Here is an 18,021-nt window from a genome sequence, read left to right as displayed (position 1 = left end):
CGGGTTGGAAATTTTGACTGGGGCAGTGATCCCCAACTCCAGTCTTCAAGAGACACCAACAGATCAAGTCTTCAGGATTTCCCTTGTGTTGCACAGGAGTTCCTATCCCCTATCCTACTGATAGGTAATAGCTTTCAAACATGAGACAACGCCTTTAATGATTTTACTAAAGGTTCTTTGTTTCTTAGGACGGAGGGTGAGACAAGGCAGGCGATACCCATGAGCCTGTCCTCAACTTGACTGTCACACCCAATCGAGGACACTTGTGGAGCAGGTGAGGATACCCTTAACTGCATAGACTCATTAATATATTGTATTCATGGGAGACAACTAACCAGTCTAATATCTCCTAATTACATTGTAGCCTTCAGCAGCCTCACCCAGGGACTGCTTATTACTAAACGGATGACTTGACAATGAAACCAGAAGGATTCTGGTCTCCTAGAAGCTACCCTGGATTGTTCCTTCTCATGAATGGGGCATTTCTGAACTACAATGGAATATTGATGAATATGCAATCCCGCACTCCAAGTGCACATTTGCCATAGAATTAGCAAAAAGGTGAACGTACACTTTGCTTATCTTAAAGATAATCTGTCAGCACGCTTTTGTCATGTAATCTGAGAGCAGCACAACCTAAGGACTGAGACCCTGATTCCAGCGATGTGTCACTTATTAGATTGTGTGCTGTTTTGTCAATAAATTCAGTGCTTTATTAGCAGGAGATTATCACTACAGGACTAGGCATCTTGTGCCTCCTGGTCAACATGTTCTGTGTAATACTGACCCCATTACCGATTGGCAGCTTTCTGCCTATGCACAGTGTACACTGAAATCTACCAATCAGTGATGTGGGCGGGGTTATACACAGCTCAGCATTCAGAGAACTGCTAGATCTGCAGCAGAGAACACAGCGATTTATCAAAATGACAGCAAGCAACACATGGCATGGTCACTGCCCCTTTTTCTGCTGTCAGATTACATGGCAAAAACCTGGTGACACATTCCCTTTAAAGAGATAACTGAATATATCCACCCCAATCTCACCCAGCCATTAATATGCATAGCATCAGTACCATTATACTTAGAGATCAGTAACGAAGTATTTCCATAAAGATGGCCACTCATTTCTGCCTTTATTAGTGAATAAATAGCAGTGGACACAATATCTCCGTCAGCAGGCTGTAGGAGCAGTGTACACATCTTGCTGTAGGATTGTAGCAGTAAGGAACGATCCTGTAAAAACGGTCCTACTTGTTACTATGTATAATGCAGAATATGGCAAGTGTGACTGAATATTCAGACAGCCCAGTGTGGTGGCGAATGCACAAGCTATGGGTACCGGAGTCCTATGTGTAGGAAGAAGTAACTAGCCCTCCACTATTCTTCTCAGGACCGCTCCCAGGCCTCCTCGGGACACCTGTAGTGGGGTCTTCTCATCCTTATTTTCTATATAAATACTTGCTCCATGTTCTACTAAGAACTTGGCTTCTTCTGTTCGCTCCTCATCACAGGCGAGATGACTGGAAGAGACAGACAGAGGATTACCGAGATGACAGTCCATAATAAAAAGTTCAACCTTTAATTCTTCACTGCAGGGAAAACTAGCATTTACAAAACGATTTCCATAGTGGAAACTGCAAGAACCCCCAATCATCAGTTCTAGGTTTCACATACACATTAAAGGGGATCCTGTCAGGTCCCCCAACAGTGTTACACCTGCACCATGTGGCCTTAGAGCCTTATTCCTACAGTCCTACAGTGCAATATTGTTCCATATAAATGGCCACAAGTACATGTCAGGACATCTTACTGAGCCAGACTAGTCCAGCCGCAATCACGCCGCCTTGGGCATGACCAGCGTTATCCGCACTACTGACCCTCTATTCCACAAAAGCTGCATCCCTCGGCTGGACTAGTCTAGGAGCATAGGCCCCCTCCGGACGAGGCACGGTTAGCAGAACTTGTACACTGTATGGGACACCAAGGACATTGTTTTCACGAAGGAATAAGGTTCTAACATGTTATAATAGTGATTTATAGTCATTGGTTTATCACCTTTCAATGTATTGGGGAAAAAAAAACATGCAAACTTTTTCAGACACCCAAATTTCCATAGGTGTCAAAAAGGGCATAGCTTCCATGTTACACACTGTTTATGGCATTTATGGAATGGTTCTTACACTTTTGAGTTTGTAAAAGTGAGGTGAACAATGCTAGGCACATACTGGTGCAGATCGATAGCGAGTAACTTAAAGGGGTTGTCCAGGGCTGACATATTGATGACCTATCCCACCAATCAGCTGTAAGCAATGTTCAGAGTGGAACAGTGCTATCATTCACTTCAGCAAGAGCTAAGCTGCAGTACCAGAAATGGCCACTATACCGTGCACGGAGCCATGCAGTTTTGGCTCTGTACACTATTTCCATCTGTCCAGAACTACCCCGATCTGATATCCTATCGAATGGACACATCATTAACATCACAGTCCTGGACCACCACTTTAATTCATTTGTTCCCCTGTAATCATGTACTGTACATCTGAAGGGGTCACTTACACTTGTGTAAATTCACTTGTGCGAGAGAATCAGACCGATTATATTAATGAGACTTGGCTCAAAGTCTGTCAAGAGTGTCATGTTAGTGTGATCCAATTCTCTAGCATTCAACAATTGGAGCACGAGTGTGAAGATGGAGAACTTAATGTCTCCATCTTCTCCATTGTCTCTGTGCGCATACATCAGACAGCACTCTGATAACATCTAGCGCAGTCCGATGTTTTACAGTCACCCACAGACTTGTATGCGTGCGAATAGTCCCATCAGATGCACTTGCAGAATGCTGCGATTGTTTTCTCCCCATAGTGTAACATTGGTCCGAGTGCTTTCTGATACATCAGGTCACATTCGTCCGATGTATACGCAGTGTGAGCGAGTCCTAACAGTAATGCACCAGATTGCGGGTCCCAATTTCTCCATTTACAACTACTTTTATATGGAGCTGTAATAGGATTACCATAGTATCCAACTAACATACTGCACAATTTTAGTACAGAGGTTTTATCGGGAAGGGAAAAAACTTGCATATTTTATTATATTCTGCATGTATGCATTCTCCCGTGCGGCAATAACCAAGACTATTCCTATACACACAGCATCTGGTGGTCGAGTACAGCGGAAGCATGGCCTCCTTGCACTAATGTGCAGAGCCAGAGAGCAGTGTGGCTTTCAAAATATGAAAAATGTTTGCAGCCACAAAAAAAAAAAAAAAAAAAAAAAAAAAAAAAAGTGTAATAAAAGGTGAGAAGTAAAAAAAAAAAAAAATCAAGACGGAAGGGTATTTTTTCCTTTTTATAATACCTGCTTACCCTACATTCCTCTCTCTACCAGTGTCTCATAGCAAAAAATACAACGTCAGCGGTGACCCGCGGTAGCTGACACTTTTCTACTTAAATTTTGCTAATTGAATTGTAACTTTAAAGCTCTGTATGGGAAAAAAGTCACAAACTGCTGTAAAGATATCACCAACTCGCCAAATGATATTAGAAAATTGTAGAATGTTTTATCATCATACGGGTCTAGTTCTCGTATCTTTACTTACAGAGGTGTATTCCCCTCGGTGTCTTGGATGTTAGTGGAAGCTTTGTGCTTTAGGAGGATCTCTACGATCTTCAGGTTGCCTTTGGAAGCAGCGCGGTGCAGAGGTGTGGACTCCAGCTTGTCCTTTGCGTCAGGTGAAGCGCCATTTTCAAGGAGCAAAACTGCAATCTGCAAACGTAGAGACAAGCTGTAGATGCACCGCAGCGGGCCAAATGAACATTTTACATATTTGGAATTTACGAGAAAATTTGAACATTTAGTCGTGGCACATTGTTCTTCTATTATTCTGCAACAAAAAAAAATAATATTTCAACAGGATTCAATATAATGTTACTGGCACGCAGAACGCATCAGATAACATTACCTCGTGCTTGTTCTTGGAGGCGGCATAGTGCAGAGGGGTGCAGCCATTCTGATTGATCGCATTCAGTTGTGCCCCTTTCTTTATTAAGGCTCTTACTATATCAGTGCGTCCTGCGGAGGCGGCAATGTGGAGAGGGGTCCACCCCACCTGGGAGAGAGAACACACAATTTGGTTTAAAACACCATCGCCTTATAAAGCAGATAGTCATCTCACCCTGCACATGCAGGAGGGGCGTAAAAGAAAGCTAAACATAGGGGGAAAAAAAATCAAAACAATTGAATAATAATATAGTTTATTCTCGGGTTTAGGGCTCATTCAGAAGTCAGTTGTTAACATACGAGTTCTATTTCTTATTTTTACAAGTAGCGCTCACACTTGGTATAGTCTATGGGGCTGTTCGCCTATCCAACTTTTTTTTTTAAAGACCAAAATCGCGGACACAAGATAACGCAGGTCTATGGACATGAAAAATCAGACAGCACACAGATGCCATCCATCTCCATTGTTCATGGACTGATATACAGGAGAAGGTAGAGAAGCTTTTTTTCATTCTACACCTCAGACGGCACAACTAGGTTCGTTTTTCTCGTATGTAAAAAAAAAAAAACACGGACATCTGAATGAGCCCTCAATCCTAATTTATCTAATATTACAATCTTCCCAGAGAGAACCTCACACACACACTACAGGTGCACTGTGCAAGAAGCTTTGGTGCATCTTCAGAAATATCGCCTTACATCGTCCTTGTCATCCACGGGCACACCCAGCTGCATTAAGTAGTCAGCCACCTCTGTCTGCCCTGCAGAACATGCCCAGTGCAGCGGTGTCCGCTCATCCTAAACCAGAGACAAAACATTAAGTTATTTGGATAACATGTTCTGAATGGTATTAAAACTAATTTACATGTAAACCTCTATTGAAACAAAGAAGATTCTGCCCCAAATTCAGTCAAGACCGTCACCTGATGTAACCGCGGCATGCATACGTGTGACTGCAGGTTAGCGGGAACAGGGGCAGCAGTTTTTAGAATGACAGCTTATTAAAGGGATATCATGAAGTCATTTTTCCTTTATGCATAGGATATTGGGAAATTACTGATCATTGGCGGTCCGACTGCTGAGACCCCCACCCATCTAGAGAATGGGGCTCTGGAACCCAGGTGTGTCTTGAATGTTGCAGAGGAGAGAAAGTTCAGTTCAGTTTCAATGGGACTGCTGGAGAAAGCAGAGTACAGTCCCGTAGACAATGAATGGAGAGGAGGTCGGACAAACACGATCGCTCCATTCACAGACTAAAGGACTGTCAGATAACGTAGTGCAGTACTCCGCATCAACGATCATCTGTTCCCACTTTCAGACTGAATTTGGTCCAGCATTCAGCTTCAGAAAATGCTATGACCAGCCTGAGACTTGTGCTGCAGGGGAAATGCACTATTACATGCTGGCTAGCAATTACTTGTGGACAGCCCAATATCTTAAAACGATCGGATGGTCTGCATATGGCTCTACAAGGATGTTTTATAATGTGATGGTCTGCAGATCGTGTGACTGCAGGAGCAAACTGCAAGTGACCGTCTGACTCACCGTAGAGAAGGCAGACATGGGTTATTACCGCCTCTACCTTCCTAACTGCTGTATAGACCGCGCTGGGTATACAATATAGGAAGCGCTGGCAGCGCAGTCTCCTCCGGCCCCAGCAATTATGCGATTGCAACCCTGATTTTACCCTGCAACTCTGGCTAACCCCCAGTTATAGGGGAAATCTGCAAAAATAAAATCTATTTAAATGTTGCAATGCCAGCATTTATGATCTTTCACAATATGTGAAATAAATAAAACATAAATGAAAGCTGCTGCCAGTCTTGATGGCTATTTCTATCCCTGCCTCCAATGGGGAAAATGAAAACGTGATTTACATAAAAATATGTGGAAAGGGGAACACAATTTAGAGATTTTAAATGTATTTTAGTGGCCCGTTGTTATCTTAAAGCAGTATTCTAGCATCATTACTCTATCAAAAACATAGCTCTGAAATGTGTTTGTGATCTTTTAACTTTTGAATGATTTTATCCAGAGCTGTTTTTATGGATCTACAATAAAAAAGATGCATTTTAGCAAAGAGCAAGTAACTGCTGGACCTTATCTCTTTTTATTCTATTGCCCCCTCCATTACCAAACAATGCATCTACAGCGCTTGCAATGAAATACTTACCGGTCGCCGTCTTCTGCCGTTCCCAGCGCTGCTCCGATCCTCTCCTGATCTTGTCGGACTGCACAGCTCACAATGATCATTACTTGCTCTCTTGTAAGTCTATAAGAGCATTGCTCAGAGTCCCATGGCCGTACAAAGACTCCTGGGCCACACAAAAGGCGATGTATCCGTCCGGACGCAACTGAGGTCACTCGATGGAAACGGCAGAAGATGGCGACTGGCAAGCATCGCAAATCACACCGAACCACACTCCTGATTGGTAATGGGGGAAATATAAAATAAATACATATCTAACATACAGCCGGAGTGCTCCTTTCAACAAAGTCTCAAAAACAATCACGTCTGCGGTTTTTAATAATAAAAAAAGACAAACAGCATCTGGCTATCCAAGGGAGAAATATCTGTTAACTTCTTAGAACCGAATGTTGTACAATAAATAAATAAAACAAGAATGTGCTGGGTCATTACCAGGGAATGCAGGTAAAGAAGCTGCGGAGACACCATCACGTGTTTCTCGACGCAAGCAGTGAATAGCCAGGCCTTTCCCCGGGAAGGAAGAACCACGGGAAGGGCAGCATCCTATGAAGGAAAGCCACCTATGCCAAGCATGGTATCCATCCACAGACAGCTGTTTCGGGGTGTTTGCCCCTCATCAGTGTGGAGTAGGAATCTGGCTATTAGGAGCAGTGCCTAGTAAAAAGGCTATAAAGGCACAGATGATTGGCCTCGGGGAGACCAAAACATCCAACACTGCGGAGACACCATCACGTGTTTCTCAACGCAGTGATTCCAGAACACTGCCCCCATCCCTTATGGGAAATATGCAGATGCAGGTAAAGAAGCTGCGGAGACACCATCACGTGTTTCTCGACGCAAGCAGTGAATAGCCAGGCCTTTCCCCGGGAAGGAAGAACCACGGGAAGGGCAGCATCCTATGAAGGAAAGCCACCTATGCCAAGCATGGTATCCATCCACAGACAGCTGTTTCGGGGTGTTTGCCCCTCATCAGTGTGGAGTAGGAATCTGGCTATTAGGAGCAGTGCCTAGTAAAAAGGCTATAAAGGCACAGATGATTGGCCTCGGGGAGACCAAAACATCCAACACTGCGGAGACACCATCACGTGTTTCTCAACGCAGTGATTCCAGAACACTGCCCCCATCCCTTATGGGAAATATGCAGATGCAGGTAAAGAAGCTGCGGAGACACCATCACGTGTTTCTCGACGCAAGCAGTGAATAGCCAGGCCTTTCCCCGGGAAGGAAGAACCACGGGAAGGGCAGCATCCTATGAAGGAAAGCCACCTATGCCAAGCATGGTATCCATCCACAGACAGCTGTTTCGGGGTGTTTGCCCCTCATCAGTGTGGAGTAGGAATCTGGCTATTAGGAGCAGTGCCTAGTAAAAAGGCTATAAAGGCACAGATGATTGGCCTCGGGGAGACCAAAACATCCAACACTGCGGAGACACCATCACGTGTTTCTCAACGCAGTGATTCCAGAACACTGCCCCCATCCCTTATGGGAAATATGCAGATGCAGGTAAAGAAGCTGCGGAGACACCATCACGTGTTTCTCGACGCAAGCAGTGAATAGCCAGGCCTTTCCCCGGGAAGGAAGAACCACGGGAAGGGCAGCATCCTATGAAGGAAAGCCACCTATGCCAAGCATGGTATCCATCCACAGACAGCTGTTTCGGGGTGTTTGCCCCTCATCAGTGTGGAGTAGGAATCTGGCTATTAGGAGCAGTGCCTAGTAAAAAGGCTATAAAGGCACAGATGATTGGCCTCGGGGAGACCAAAACATCCAACACTGCGGAGACACCATCACGTGTTTCTCAACGCAGTGATTCCAGAACACTGCCCCCATCCCTTATGGGAAATATGCAGATGCAGGTAAAGAAGCTGCGGAGACACCATCACGTGTTTCTCGACGCAAGCAGTGAATAGCCAGGCCTTTCCCCGGGAAGGAAGAACCACGGGAAGGGCAGCATCCTATGAAGGAAAGCCACCTATGCCAAGCATGGTATCCATCCACAGACAGCTGTTTCGGGGTGTTTGCCCCTCATCAGTGTGGAGTAGGAATCTGGCTATTAGGAGCAGTGCCTAGTAAAAAGGCTATAAAGGCACAGATGATTGGCCTCGGGGAGACCAAAACATCCAACACTGCGGAGACACCATCACGTGTTTCTCAACGCAGTGATTCCAGAACACTGCCCCCATCCCTTATGGGAAATATGCAGATGCAGGTAAAGAAGCTGCGGAGACACCATCACGTGTTTCTCGACGCAAGCAGTGAATAGCCAGGCCTTTCCCCGGGAAGGAAGAACCACGGGAAGGGCAGCATCCTATGAAGGAAAGCCACCTATGCCAAGCATACTTTTTACTAGGCACTGCTCCTAATAGCCAGATTCCTACTCCACACTGATGAGGGGCAAACACCCCGAAACAGCTGTCTGTGGATGGATACCATGCTTGGCATAGGTGGCTTTCCTTCATAGGATGCTGCCCTTCCCGTGGTTCTTCCTTCCCGGGGAAAGGCCTGGCTATTCACTGCTTGCGTCGAGAAACACGTGATGGTGTCTCCGCAGCTTCTTTACCTGCATCTGCATATTTCCCATAAGGGATGGGGGCAGTGTTCTGGAATCACTGCGTTGAGAAACACGTGATGGTGTCTCCGCAGTGTTGGATGTTTTGGTCTCCCCGAGGCCAATCATCTGTGCCTTTATAGCCTTTTTACTAGGCACTGCTCCTAATAGCCAGATTCCTACTCCACACTGATGAGGGGCAAACACCCCGAAACAGCTGTCTGTGGATGGATACCATGCTTGGCATAGGTGGCTTTCCTTCATAGGATGCTGCCCTTCCCGTGGTTCTTCCTTCCCGGGGAAAGGCCTGGCTATTCACTGCTTGCGTCGAGAAACACGTGATGGTGTCTCCGCAGCTTCTTTACCTGCATCTGCATATTTCCCATAAGGGATGGGGGCAGTGTTCTGGAATCACTGCGTTGAGAAACACGTGATGGTGTCTCCGCAGTGTTGGATGTTTTGGTCTCCCCGAGGCCAATCATCTGTGCCTTTATTACCAGGGAATGGTCTGGATAAAGGTAATGTATGACCAAAGGAGACTGGTGCACCCACCATGTGCCCAATATATAGAGTGAGCCCCCTGTATAGCAGTCACTGGGCATTTATATATAGTGACCCCCTGTATAGCAGTCACTGGGCATTTATATATAGTGAGCCCCCTGTATAGCAGTCACTGGGCATTTACCGGTATATATAGTGAGCCCCCTGTATAGCAGTCACTGGGCATTTATATAGTGAGCCCCCTGTATAGCAGACACTGGGCATTGATATAGAGTGACCCCCTGTATAGCAGTCACTGGGCATTTATATAGAGTGAGCCCCCTGTATAGCAGTCACTGGACATTTATATAGAGTGACCCCCTGTATAGCAGTCACTGGGCATTTATATAGAGTGACCCCCTGTATAGCAGTCACTGGACATTTATATAGAGTGACCCCCTGTATAGCAGTCACTGGGCATTGATATAGAGTGACCCCCTGTATAGCAGTCACTGGGCATTTATATAGAGTGAGCCCCCTGTATAGCAGTCACTGGACATTTATATAGAGTGACCCCCTGTATAGCAGTCACTGGGCATTTATATAGAGTGAGCCCCCTGTATAGCAGTCACTGGGCATTTATATAGAGTGAGCCCCCTGTATAGCAGTCACTGGGCATTTATATAGAGTGACCCCCTGTATAGCAGTCACTGGGCATTTATATTGAGTGACCCCCTGTATAGCAGTCACTGGACATTTATATAGAGTGAGCCCCCTGTATAGCAGTCACTGGGCATTTATATTGAGTGACCCCCTGTATAGCAGTCACTGGACATTTATATAGAGTGACCCCCTGTATAGCAGTCACTGGGCATTTATATAGAGTGAGCCCCTGTATAGCAGTCACTGGGCATTTATATAGAGTGACCCCCTGTATAGCAGTCACTGGACATTTATATAGAGTGACCCCCTGTACAGCAGTCACTGGACATTTATATAGAGTGACCCCCTGTATAGCAGTCACTGGGCATTTATATAGAGGGAGCCCCCTGTATAGCAGTCACTGGGCATTTATATAGAGGGAGCCCCCTGTATAGCAGTCACTGGGCATTTATATAGAGTGAGCCCCTGTATAGCAGTCACTGGGCATTTATATAGTGACCCCCTGTATAGCAGTCACTGGGCATTTATATAGAGTGAGCCCCCTGTATAGCAGTCACTGGACATTTATATAGAGGGAGCCCCCTGTATAGCAGTCACTGGACATTTATAAAGAGTGACCCCCTGTATAGCAGTCACTGGACATTTATATAGAGGGAGCCCCTGTATAGCAGTCACTGGGCATTTATATAGAGTGTGCCCCTGTATAGCAGTCACTGGGCATTTATATAGTGACCCCCTGTATAGCAGTCACTGGGCATTTATATAGAGTTACCCCCTGTATAGCAGTCACTGGGCATTTATATAGAGTGACCCCCTGTATAGCAGTCACTGGGCATTTATATAGAGTGACCCCCTGTATAGCAGTCACTGGGCATTTATATAGAGTGTGCCCCTGTATAGCAGTCACTGGGCATTTATATAGTGACCCCCTGTATAGCAGTCACTGGGCATTTATATAGTGAGCCCCCTGTATAGCAGTCACTGGACATTTATATATAGTGAGCCCCCTGTATAGCAGTCACTGGGCATTTACCGGTATATATAGTGAGCCCCCTGTATAGCAGTCACTGGGCATTTATATAGTGAGCCCCCTGTATAGCAGACACTGGGCATTGATATAGAGTGACCCCCTGTATAGCAGTCACTGGGCATTTATATAGAGTGAGCCCCCTGTATAGCAGTCACAGGACATTTATATAGAGTGACCCCCTGTATAGCAGTCACTGGGCATTTATATAGAGTGACCCCCTGTATAGCAGTCACTGGACATTTATATAGAGTGACCCCCTGTATAGCAGTCACTGGGCATTTATATAGAGTGAGCCCCCTGTATAGCAGTCACTGGGCATTTATATAGAGTGAGCCCCCTGTATAGCAGTCACTGGGCATTTATATAGAGTGACCCCCTGTATAGCAGTCACTGGGCATTTATATTGAGTGACCCCCTGTATAGCAGTCACTGGACATTTATATAGAGTGAGCCCCCTGTATAGCAGTCACTGGGCATTTATATTGAGTGACCCCCTGTATAGCAGTCACTGGGCATTTATATAGAGTGAGCCCCCTGTATAGCAGTCACTGGGCATTTATATAGAGTGACCCCCTGTATAGCAGTCACTGGACATTTATATAGAGTGAGCCCCCTGTATAGCAGTCACTGGACATTTATAAAGAGTGACCCCCTGTATAGCAGTCACTGGGCATTTATATAGAGTGACCCCCTGTATAGCAGTCACTGGACATTTATATAGAGGGAGCCCCTGTATAGCAGTCACTGGGCATTTATATAGAGTGACCCCCTGTATAGCAGTCACTGGACATTTATATAGAGTGACCCCCTGTATAGCAGTCACTGGACATTTATATAGAGGGAGCCCCTGTATAGCAGTCACTGGGCATTTATATAGAGTGACCCCCTGTATAGCAGTCACTGGGCATTTATATAGAGTGACCCCCTGTATAGCAGTCACTGGGCATTTATATAGAGTGTGCCCCTGTATAGCAGTCACTGGGCATTTATATAGTGACCCCCTGTATAGCAGTCACTGGGCATTTATATAGTGAGCCCCCTGTATAGCAGTCACTGGGCATTTATATAGAGTGACCCCCTGTATAGCAGTCACTGGACATTTATATAGAGGGAGCCCCTGTATAGCAGTCACTGGGCATTTATATAGAGTGACCCCCTGTATAGCAGTCACTGGGCATTTATATAGAGGGAGCCCCCTGTATAGCAGTCACTGGGCATTTATATAGAGTGACCCCCTGTATAGCAGTCACTGGGCATTTATATAGAGGGAGCCCCCTGTATAGCAGTCACTGGACATTTATATAGAGGGAGCCCCCTGTATAGCAGTCACTGGGCATTTATATAGAGGGAGCCCCCTGTATAGCAGTCACTGGGCATTTATATAGAGTGACCCCCTGTATAGCAGTCACTGGGCATTTATATTGAGTGACCCCCTGTATAGCAGTCACTGGGCATTTATATTGAGTGACCCCCTGTATAGCAGTCACTGGACATTTATATAGAGGGAGCCCCCTGTATAGCAGTCACTGGGCATTTATACTGAGTGAGCCCCTGTATAGCAGTCACTGGGCATTTATATAGAGTGACCCCCTGTATAGCAGTCACTGGGCATTTATATATAGTGAGCCCCCTGTATAGCAGTCACTGGGCATTTATATAGAGTGAGCCCCCTGTATAGCAGTCACTGGGCATTTATATAGAGTGAGCCCCCTGTATAGCAGTCACTGGGCATTTATATAGAGTGACCCCCTGTATAGCAGTCACTGGACATTTATATAGAGTGACCCCCTGTATAGCAGTCACTGGACATTTATATAGAGTGACCCCCTGTATAGCAGTCACTGGGCATTTATATAGAGTGAGCCCCCTGTATAGCAGTCACTGGGCATTTATATAGAGTGAGCCCCTGTATAGCAGTCACTGGGCATTTATATAGAGTGACCCCCTGTATAGCAGTCACTGGGCATTTATATAGAGTGAGCCCCTGTATAGCAGTCACTGGACATTTATATAGAGTGAGCCCCTGTATAGCAGTCACTGGGCATTTATATAGAGTGAGCCCCCTGTATAGCAGTCACTGGGCATTTATATAGAGTGAGCCCCTGTATAGCAGTCACTGGACATTTATATAGAGTGAGCCCCCTGTATAGCAGTCACTGGACATTTATAAAGAGTGACCCCCTTTATAGCAGTCACTGGACATTTATATAGAGGAAGCCCCCTGTATAGCAGTCACTGGACATTTATATAGAGTGACCCCCTGTATAGCAGTCACTGGGCATTTATATTGAGTGACCCCCTGTATAGCAGTCACTGGGCATTTATATAGAGTGACCCCCTGTATAGCAGTCACTGGGCATTTATATAGAGTGAGCCCCCTGTATAGCAGTCACTGGGCATTTATATAGAGTGACCCCCTGTATAGCAGTCACTGGACATTTATATAGAGGGAGCCCCTGTATAGCAGTCACTGGGCATTTATATAGAGTGACCCCTGTATAGCAGTCACTGGGCATTTATATAGAGTGACCTCCTGTATAGCAGTCACTGGGCATTTATATAGAGTGAGCCCCCTGTATAGCAGTCACTGGACATTTATATAGAGGGAGCCCCTGTATAGCAGTCACTGGGCATTTATATAGAGTGACCCCTGTATAGCAGTCACTGGGCATTTATATAGAGTGACCCCCTGTATAGCAGTCACTGGACATTTATATAGAGGGAGCCCCTGTATAGCAGTCACTGGGCATTTATATAGTGAGCCCCCTGTATAGCAGTCACTGGACATTTATATAGAGGGAGCCCCCTGTATAGCAGTCACTGGGCATTTATATAGAGTGACCCCCTGTGTAGCAGTCACTGGGCATTTATATAGAGGGAGCCCCTGTATAGCAGTCACTGGGCATTTATATAGAGTGACCCCCTGTATAGCAGTCACTGGGCATTTATATATAGTGAGCCCCCTGTATAGCAGTCACTGGGCATTTATATAGAGGGAGCCCCCTGTATAGCAGTCACTGGGCATTTATATAGAGGGAGCCCCTGTATAGCAGTCACTGGACATTTATATAGAGTGAGCCCCCTGTATAGCAGTCACTGGGCATTTATATAGTGAGCCCCCTGTATAGCAGTCACTGGGCATTTATATAGAGGGAGCCCCTGTATAGCAGTCACTGGGCATTTATATAGAGGGAGCCCCCTGTATAGCAGTCACTGGACATTTATATAGAGTGACCCCCTGTATAGCAGTCACTGGGCATTTATATTGAGTGACCCCCTGTATAGCAGTCACTGGACATTTATATAGAGTGAGCCCCCTGTATAGCAGTCACTGGGCATTTATATAGTGAGCCCCCTGTATAGCAGTCACTGGGCATTTATATAGAGGGAGCCCCTGTATAGCAGTCACTGGGCATTTATATAGAGGGAGCCCCCTGTATAGCAGTCACTGGGCATTTATATAGAGGGAGCCCCCTGTATAGCAGTCACTGGGCATTTATATAGAGGGAGCCCCCTGTATAGCAGTCACTGGACATTTATATAGAGTGACCCCCTGTATAGCAGTCACTGGGCATTTATATTGAGTGACCCCCTGTATAGCAGTCACTGGACATTTATATAGAGTGACCCCCTGTATAGCAGTCACTGGGCATTTATACTGAGTGAGCCCCTGTATTGCAGTCACTGGGCATTTATACTGAGTGAGCCCCTGTATAGCAGTCACTGGGCATTTATATAGAGGGACCCCCTGTATAGCAGTCACTGGGCATTTATATAGAGGGACCCCCTGTATAGCAGTCACTGGGCATTTATACTGAGTGAGCCCCTGTATAGCAGTCACTGGGCATTTATATAGAGTGACCCCCTGTATAGCAGTCACTGGGCATTTATATAGAGGGACCCCCTGTATAGCAGTCACTGGGCATTTATATAGAGGGAGCCCCCTGTATAGCAGTCACTGGGCATTTATATAGAGTGACCCCCTGTATAGCAGTCACTGGACATTTATATTGAGTGAGCCCCTGTATAGCAGTCACTGGGCATTTATATAGAGTGTGCCCCTGTATAGCAGTCACTGGGCATTTATAAAGAGTGACCCCCTGTATAGCAGTCACTGGGCATTTATATAGAGGGAGCCCCCTGTATAGCAGTCACTGGACATTTATATAGAGGGAGCCCCCTGTATAGCAGTCACTGGACATTTATATAGAGTGTGCCCCTGTATAGCAGTCACTGGGCATTTATATAGAGTGACCCCCTGTATAGCAGTCACTGGGCATTTATATAGAGTGACCCCCTGTATAGCAGTCACTGGGCATTTATATAGAGTGACCCCCTGTATAGCAGTCACTGGGCATTTATATTGAGTGAGCCCCTGTATAGCAGTCACTGGGCATTTATATAGAGTGTGCCCCTGTATAGCAGTCACTGGGCATTTATATAGAGTGACCCCCTGTATAGCAGTCACTGGGCATTTATATAGAGTGAGCCCCTGTATAGCAGTCACTGGACATTTATATAGAGTGAGCCCCCTGTATAGCAGTCACTGGGCATTTATATAGAGTGACCCCCTGTATAGCAGTCACTGGGCATTTATATAGAGTGACCCCCTGTATAGCAGTCACTGGGCATTTATATATAGTGAGCCCCCTGTATAGCAGTCACTGGGCATTTATATAGAGGGAGCCCCCTGTATAGCAGTCACTGGACATTTATATAGAGTGACCCCCTGTATAGCAGTCACTGGACATTTATATAGAGGGAGCCCCCTGTATAGCAGTCACTGGGCATTTATATAGAGTGACCCCCTGTATAGCAGTCACTGGGCATTTATATAGAGGGAGCCCCTGTATAGCAGTCACTGGGCATTTATATAGAGTGACCCCCTGTATAGCAGTCACTGGGCATTTATATATAGTGAGCCCCCTGTATAGCAGTCACTGGGCATTTATATAGAGTGACCCCCTGTATAGCAGTCACTGGGCATTTATATAGAGTGAGCCCCCTGTATAGCAGTCACTGGGCATTTATATAGAGTGACCCCCTGTATAGCAGTCACTGGGCATTTATATAGAGTGACCCCCTGTATAGCAGTCACTGGGCATTTATATATAGTGAGCCCCCTGTATAGCAGTCACTGGGCATTTATATAGAGGGAGCCCCTGTATAGCAGTCACTGGGCATTTATATAGAGTGACCCCCTGTATAGCAGTCACTGGGCATTTATATATAGTGAGCCCCCTGTATAGCAGTCACTGGGCATTTATATAGAGTGACCCCCTGTATAGCAGTCACTGGACATTTATATAGAGTGAGCCCCCTGTATAGCAGTCACTGGGCATTTATATAGTGAGCCCCCTGTATAGCAGTCACTGGGCATTTATATAGAGTGAGCCCCCTGTATAGCAGTCACTGGGCATTTATATAGAGGGAGCCCCTGTATAGCAGTCACTGGGCATTTATATAGAGTGACCCCCTGTATAGCAGTCACTGGACATTTATAAAGAGTGACCCCCTGTATAGCAGTCACTGGGCATTTATAAAGAGTGACCCCCTGTATAGCAGTCACTGGGCATTTATATAGAGGGAGCCCCTGTATAGCAGTCACTGGGCATTTATATAGAGGGAGCCCCTGTATAGCAGTCACTGGACATTTATATAGAGTGAGCCCCCTGTATAGCAGTCACTGGGCATTTATATAGTGAGCCCCCTGTATAGCAGTCACTGGGCATTTATATAGAGGGAGCCCCTGTATAGCAGTCACTGGGCATTTATATAGAGTGACCCCCTGTATAGCAGTCACTGGACATTTATAAAGAGTGACCCCCTGTATAGCAGTCACTGGGCATTTATAAAGAGTGACCCCCTGTATAGCAGTCACTGGGCATTTATAAAGAGTGACCCCCTGTATAGCAGTCACTGGGCATTTATATATAGTGACCCCCTGTATAGCAGTCACTGGGCATTTATATAGAGGGAGCCCCTGTATAGCAGTCACTGGGCATTTATATAGAGGGAGCCCCTGTATAGCAGTCACTGGGCATTTATATAGAGGGAGCCCCTGTATAGCAGTCACTGGACATTTATATAGAGGGAGCCCCTGTATAGCAGTCACTGGGCATTTATATAGAGGGAGCCCCTGTATAGCAGTCACTGGGCATTTATATAGAGGGAGCCCCTGTATAGCAGTCACTGGACATTTATATAGAGGGAGCCCCTGTATAGCAGTCACTGGACATTTATAAAGAGTGACCCCCTGTATAGCAGTCACTGGGCATTTATAAAGAGTGACCCCCTGTATAGCAGTCACTGGGCATTTATAAAGAGTGACCCCCTGTATAGCAGTCACTGGGCATTTATATATAGTGACCCCCTGTATAGCAGTCACTGGGCATTTATATAGAGGGAGCCCCTGTATAGCAGTCACTGGGCATTTATATAGAGGGAGCCCCTGTATAGCAGTCACTGGGCATTTATATAGAGGGAGCCCCTGTATAGCAGTCACTGGGCATTTATATAGAGTGAGCCCCCTGTATAGCAGTCACTGGGCATTTATATAGAGGGAGCCCCTGTATAGCAGTCACTGGGCATTTATATAGTGAGCCCCCTGTATAGCAGACACTGGGCATTTATATAGAGGGAGCCCCCTGTATAGCAGTCACTGGGCATTTATATAGTGAGCCCCCTGTATAGCAGTCACTGGGCATTTATATAGTGAGCCCCCTGTATAGCAGTCACTGGGCATGTGCAGGTCCTGGCTCCTCACCTGAGATGTCCATGCACTCCGGAAAAGTCCTGAGCATGCTGAGACTAGTAGTTCCTCTGTGGGCTCAGCCTTACCTGGTCAGTCGTGGAGGCCAGAGCCTTGTCTGCCAGCACCCTGCTCCTCAGCTCCTCCAGCTGCCCCCTGTACGCCAGGTTACACACCTCCACATCAGACACTCTCACCTCCTCCATGCTGACAAAGGGAAAGAACTGAAGCTGCCTGCTACCGGCAGCCAATCACAAACTTACAAAAACTCTGACGTAAAACCACGGATTAGAAAGTAGAGCGAAGAGTTCTGGGAATTGTAGTGTAGTGCTTTCTTG

At 46.1% G+C, this 18,021-nt stretch overlaps 1 protein-coding gene across 1 annotated transcript; it reads right to left on the bottom strand.

The window, feature by feature from the left end:
- Window positions 1-1,117: 1,117 nt before the first annotated feature.
- Window positions 1,118-17,929, bottom strand: PSMD10 (proteasome 26S subunit, non-ATPase 10). Its single transcript, XM_069747147.1, has 5 exons — window positions 17,773-17,929; window positions 4,702-4,800; window positions 3,965-4,111; window positions 3,602-3,768; window positions 1,118-1,523 (listed from the first exon to the last, which is right to left on the bottom strand). The coding sequence occupies exons 1-5, from the start codon at window positions 17,887-17,889 to the stop codon at window positions 1,370-1,372; spliced, it is 684 nt and encodes a 227-aa protein (XP_069603248.1). The 5' UTR covers window positions 17,890-17,929; the 3' UTR covers window positions 1,118-1,369.
- Between the last annotated feature and the right edge of the window lie 92 nt (window positions 17,930-18,021).

This window comes from Ranitomeya imitator, chromosome 2 (assembly GCF_032444005.1).
Source record: "Ranitomeya imitator isolate aRanImi1 chromosome 2, aRanImi1.pri, whole genome shotgun sequence".
Lineage (NCBI taxonomy): Eukaryota > Metazoa > Chordata > Amphibia > Anura > Dendrobatidae > Ranitomeya > Ranitomeya imitator.
The sequence above is the reverse complement of the archived record's forward strand: the minus strand, read 5'-3'. Positions and strand labels throughout refer to the sequence as shown.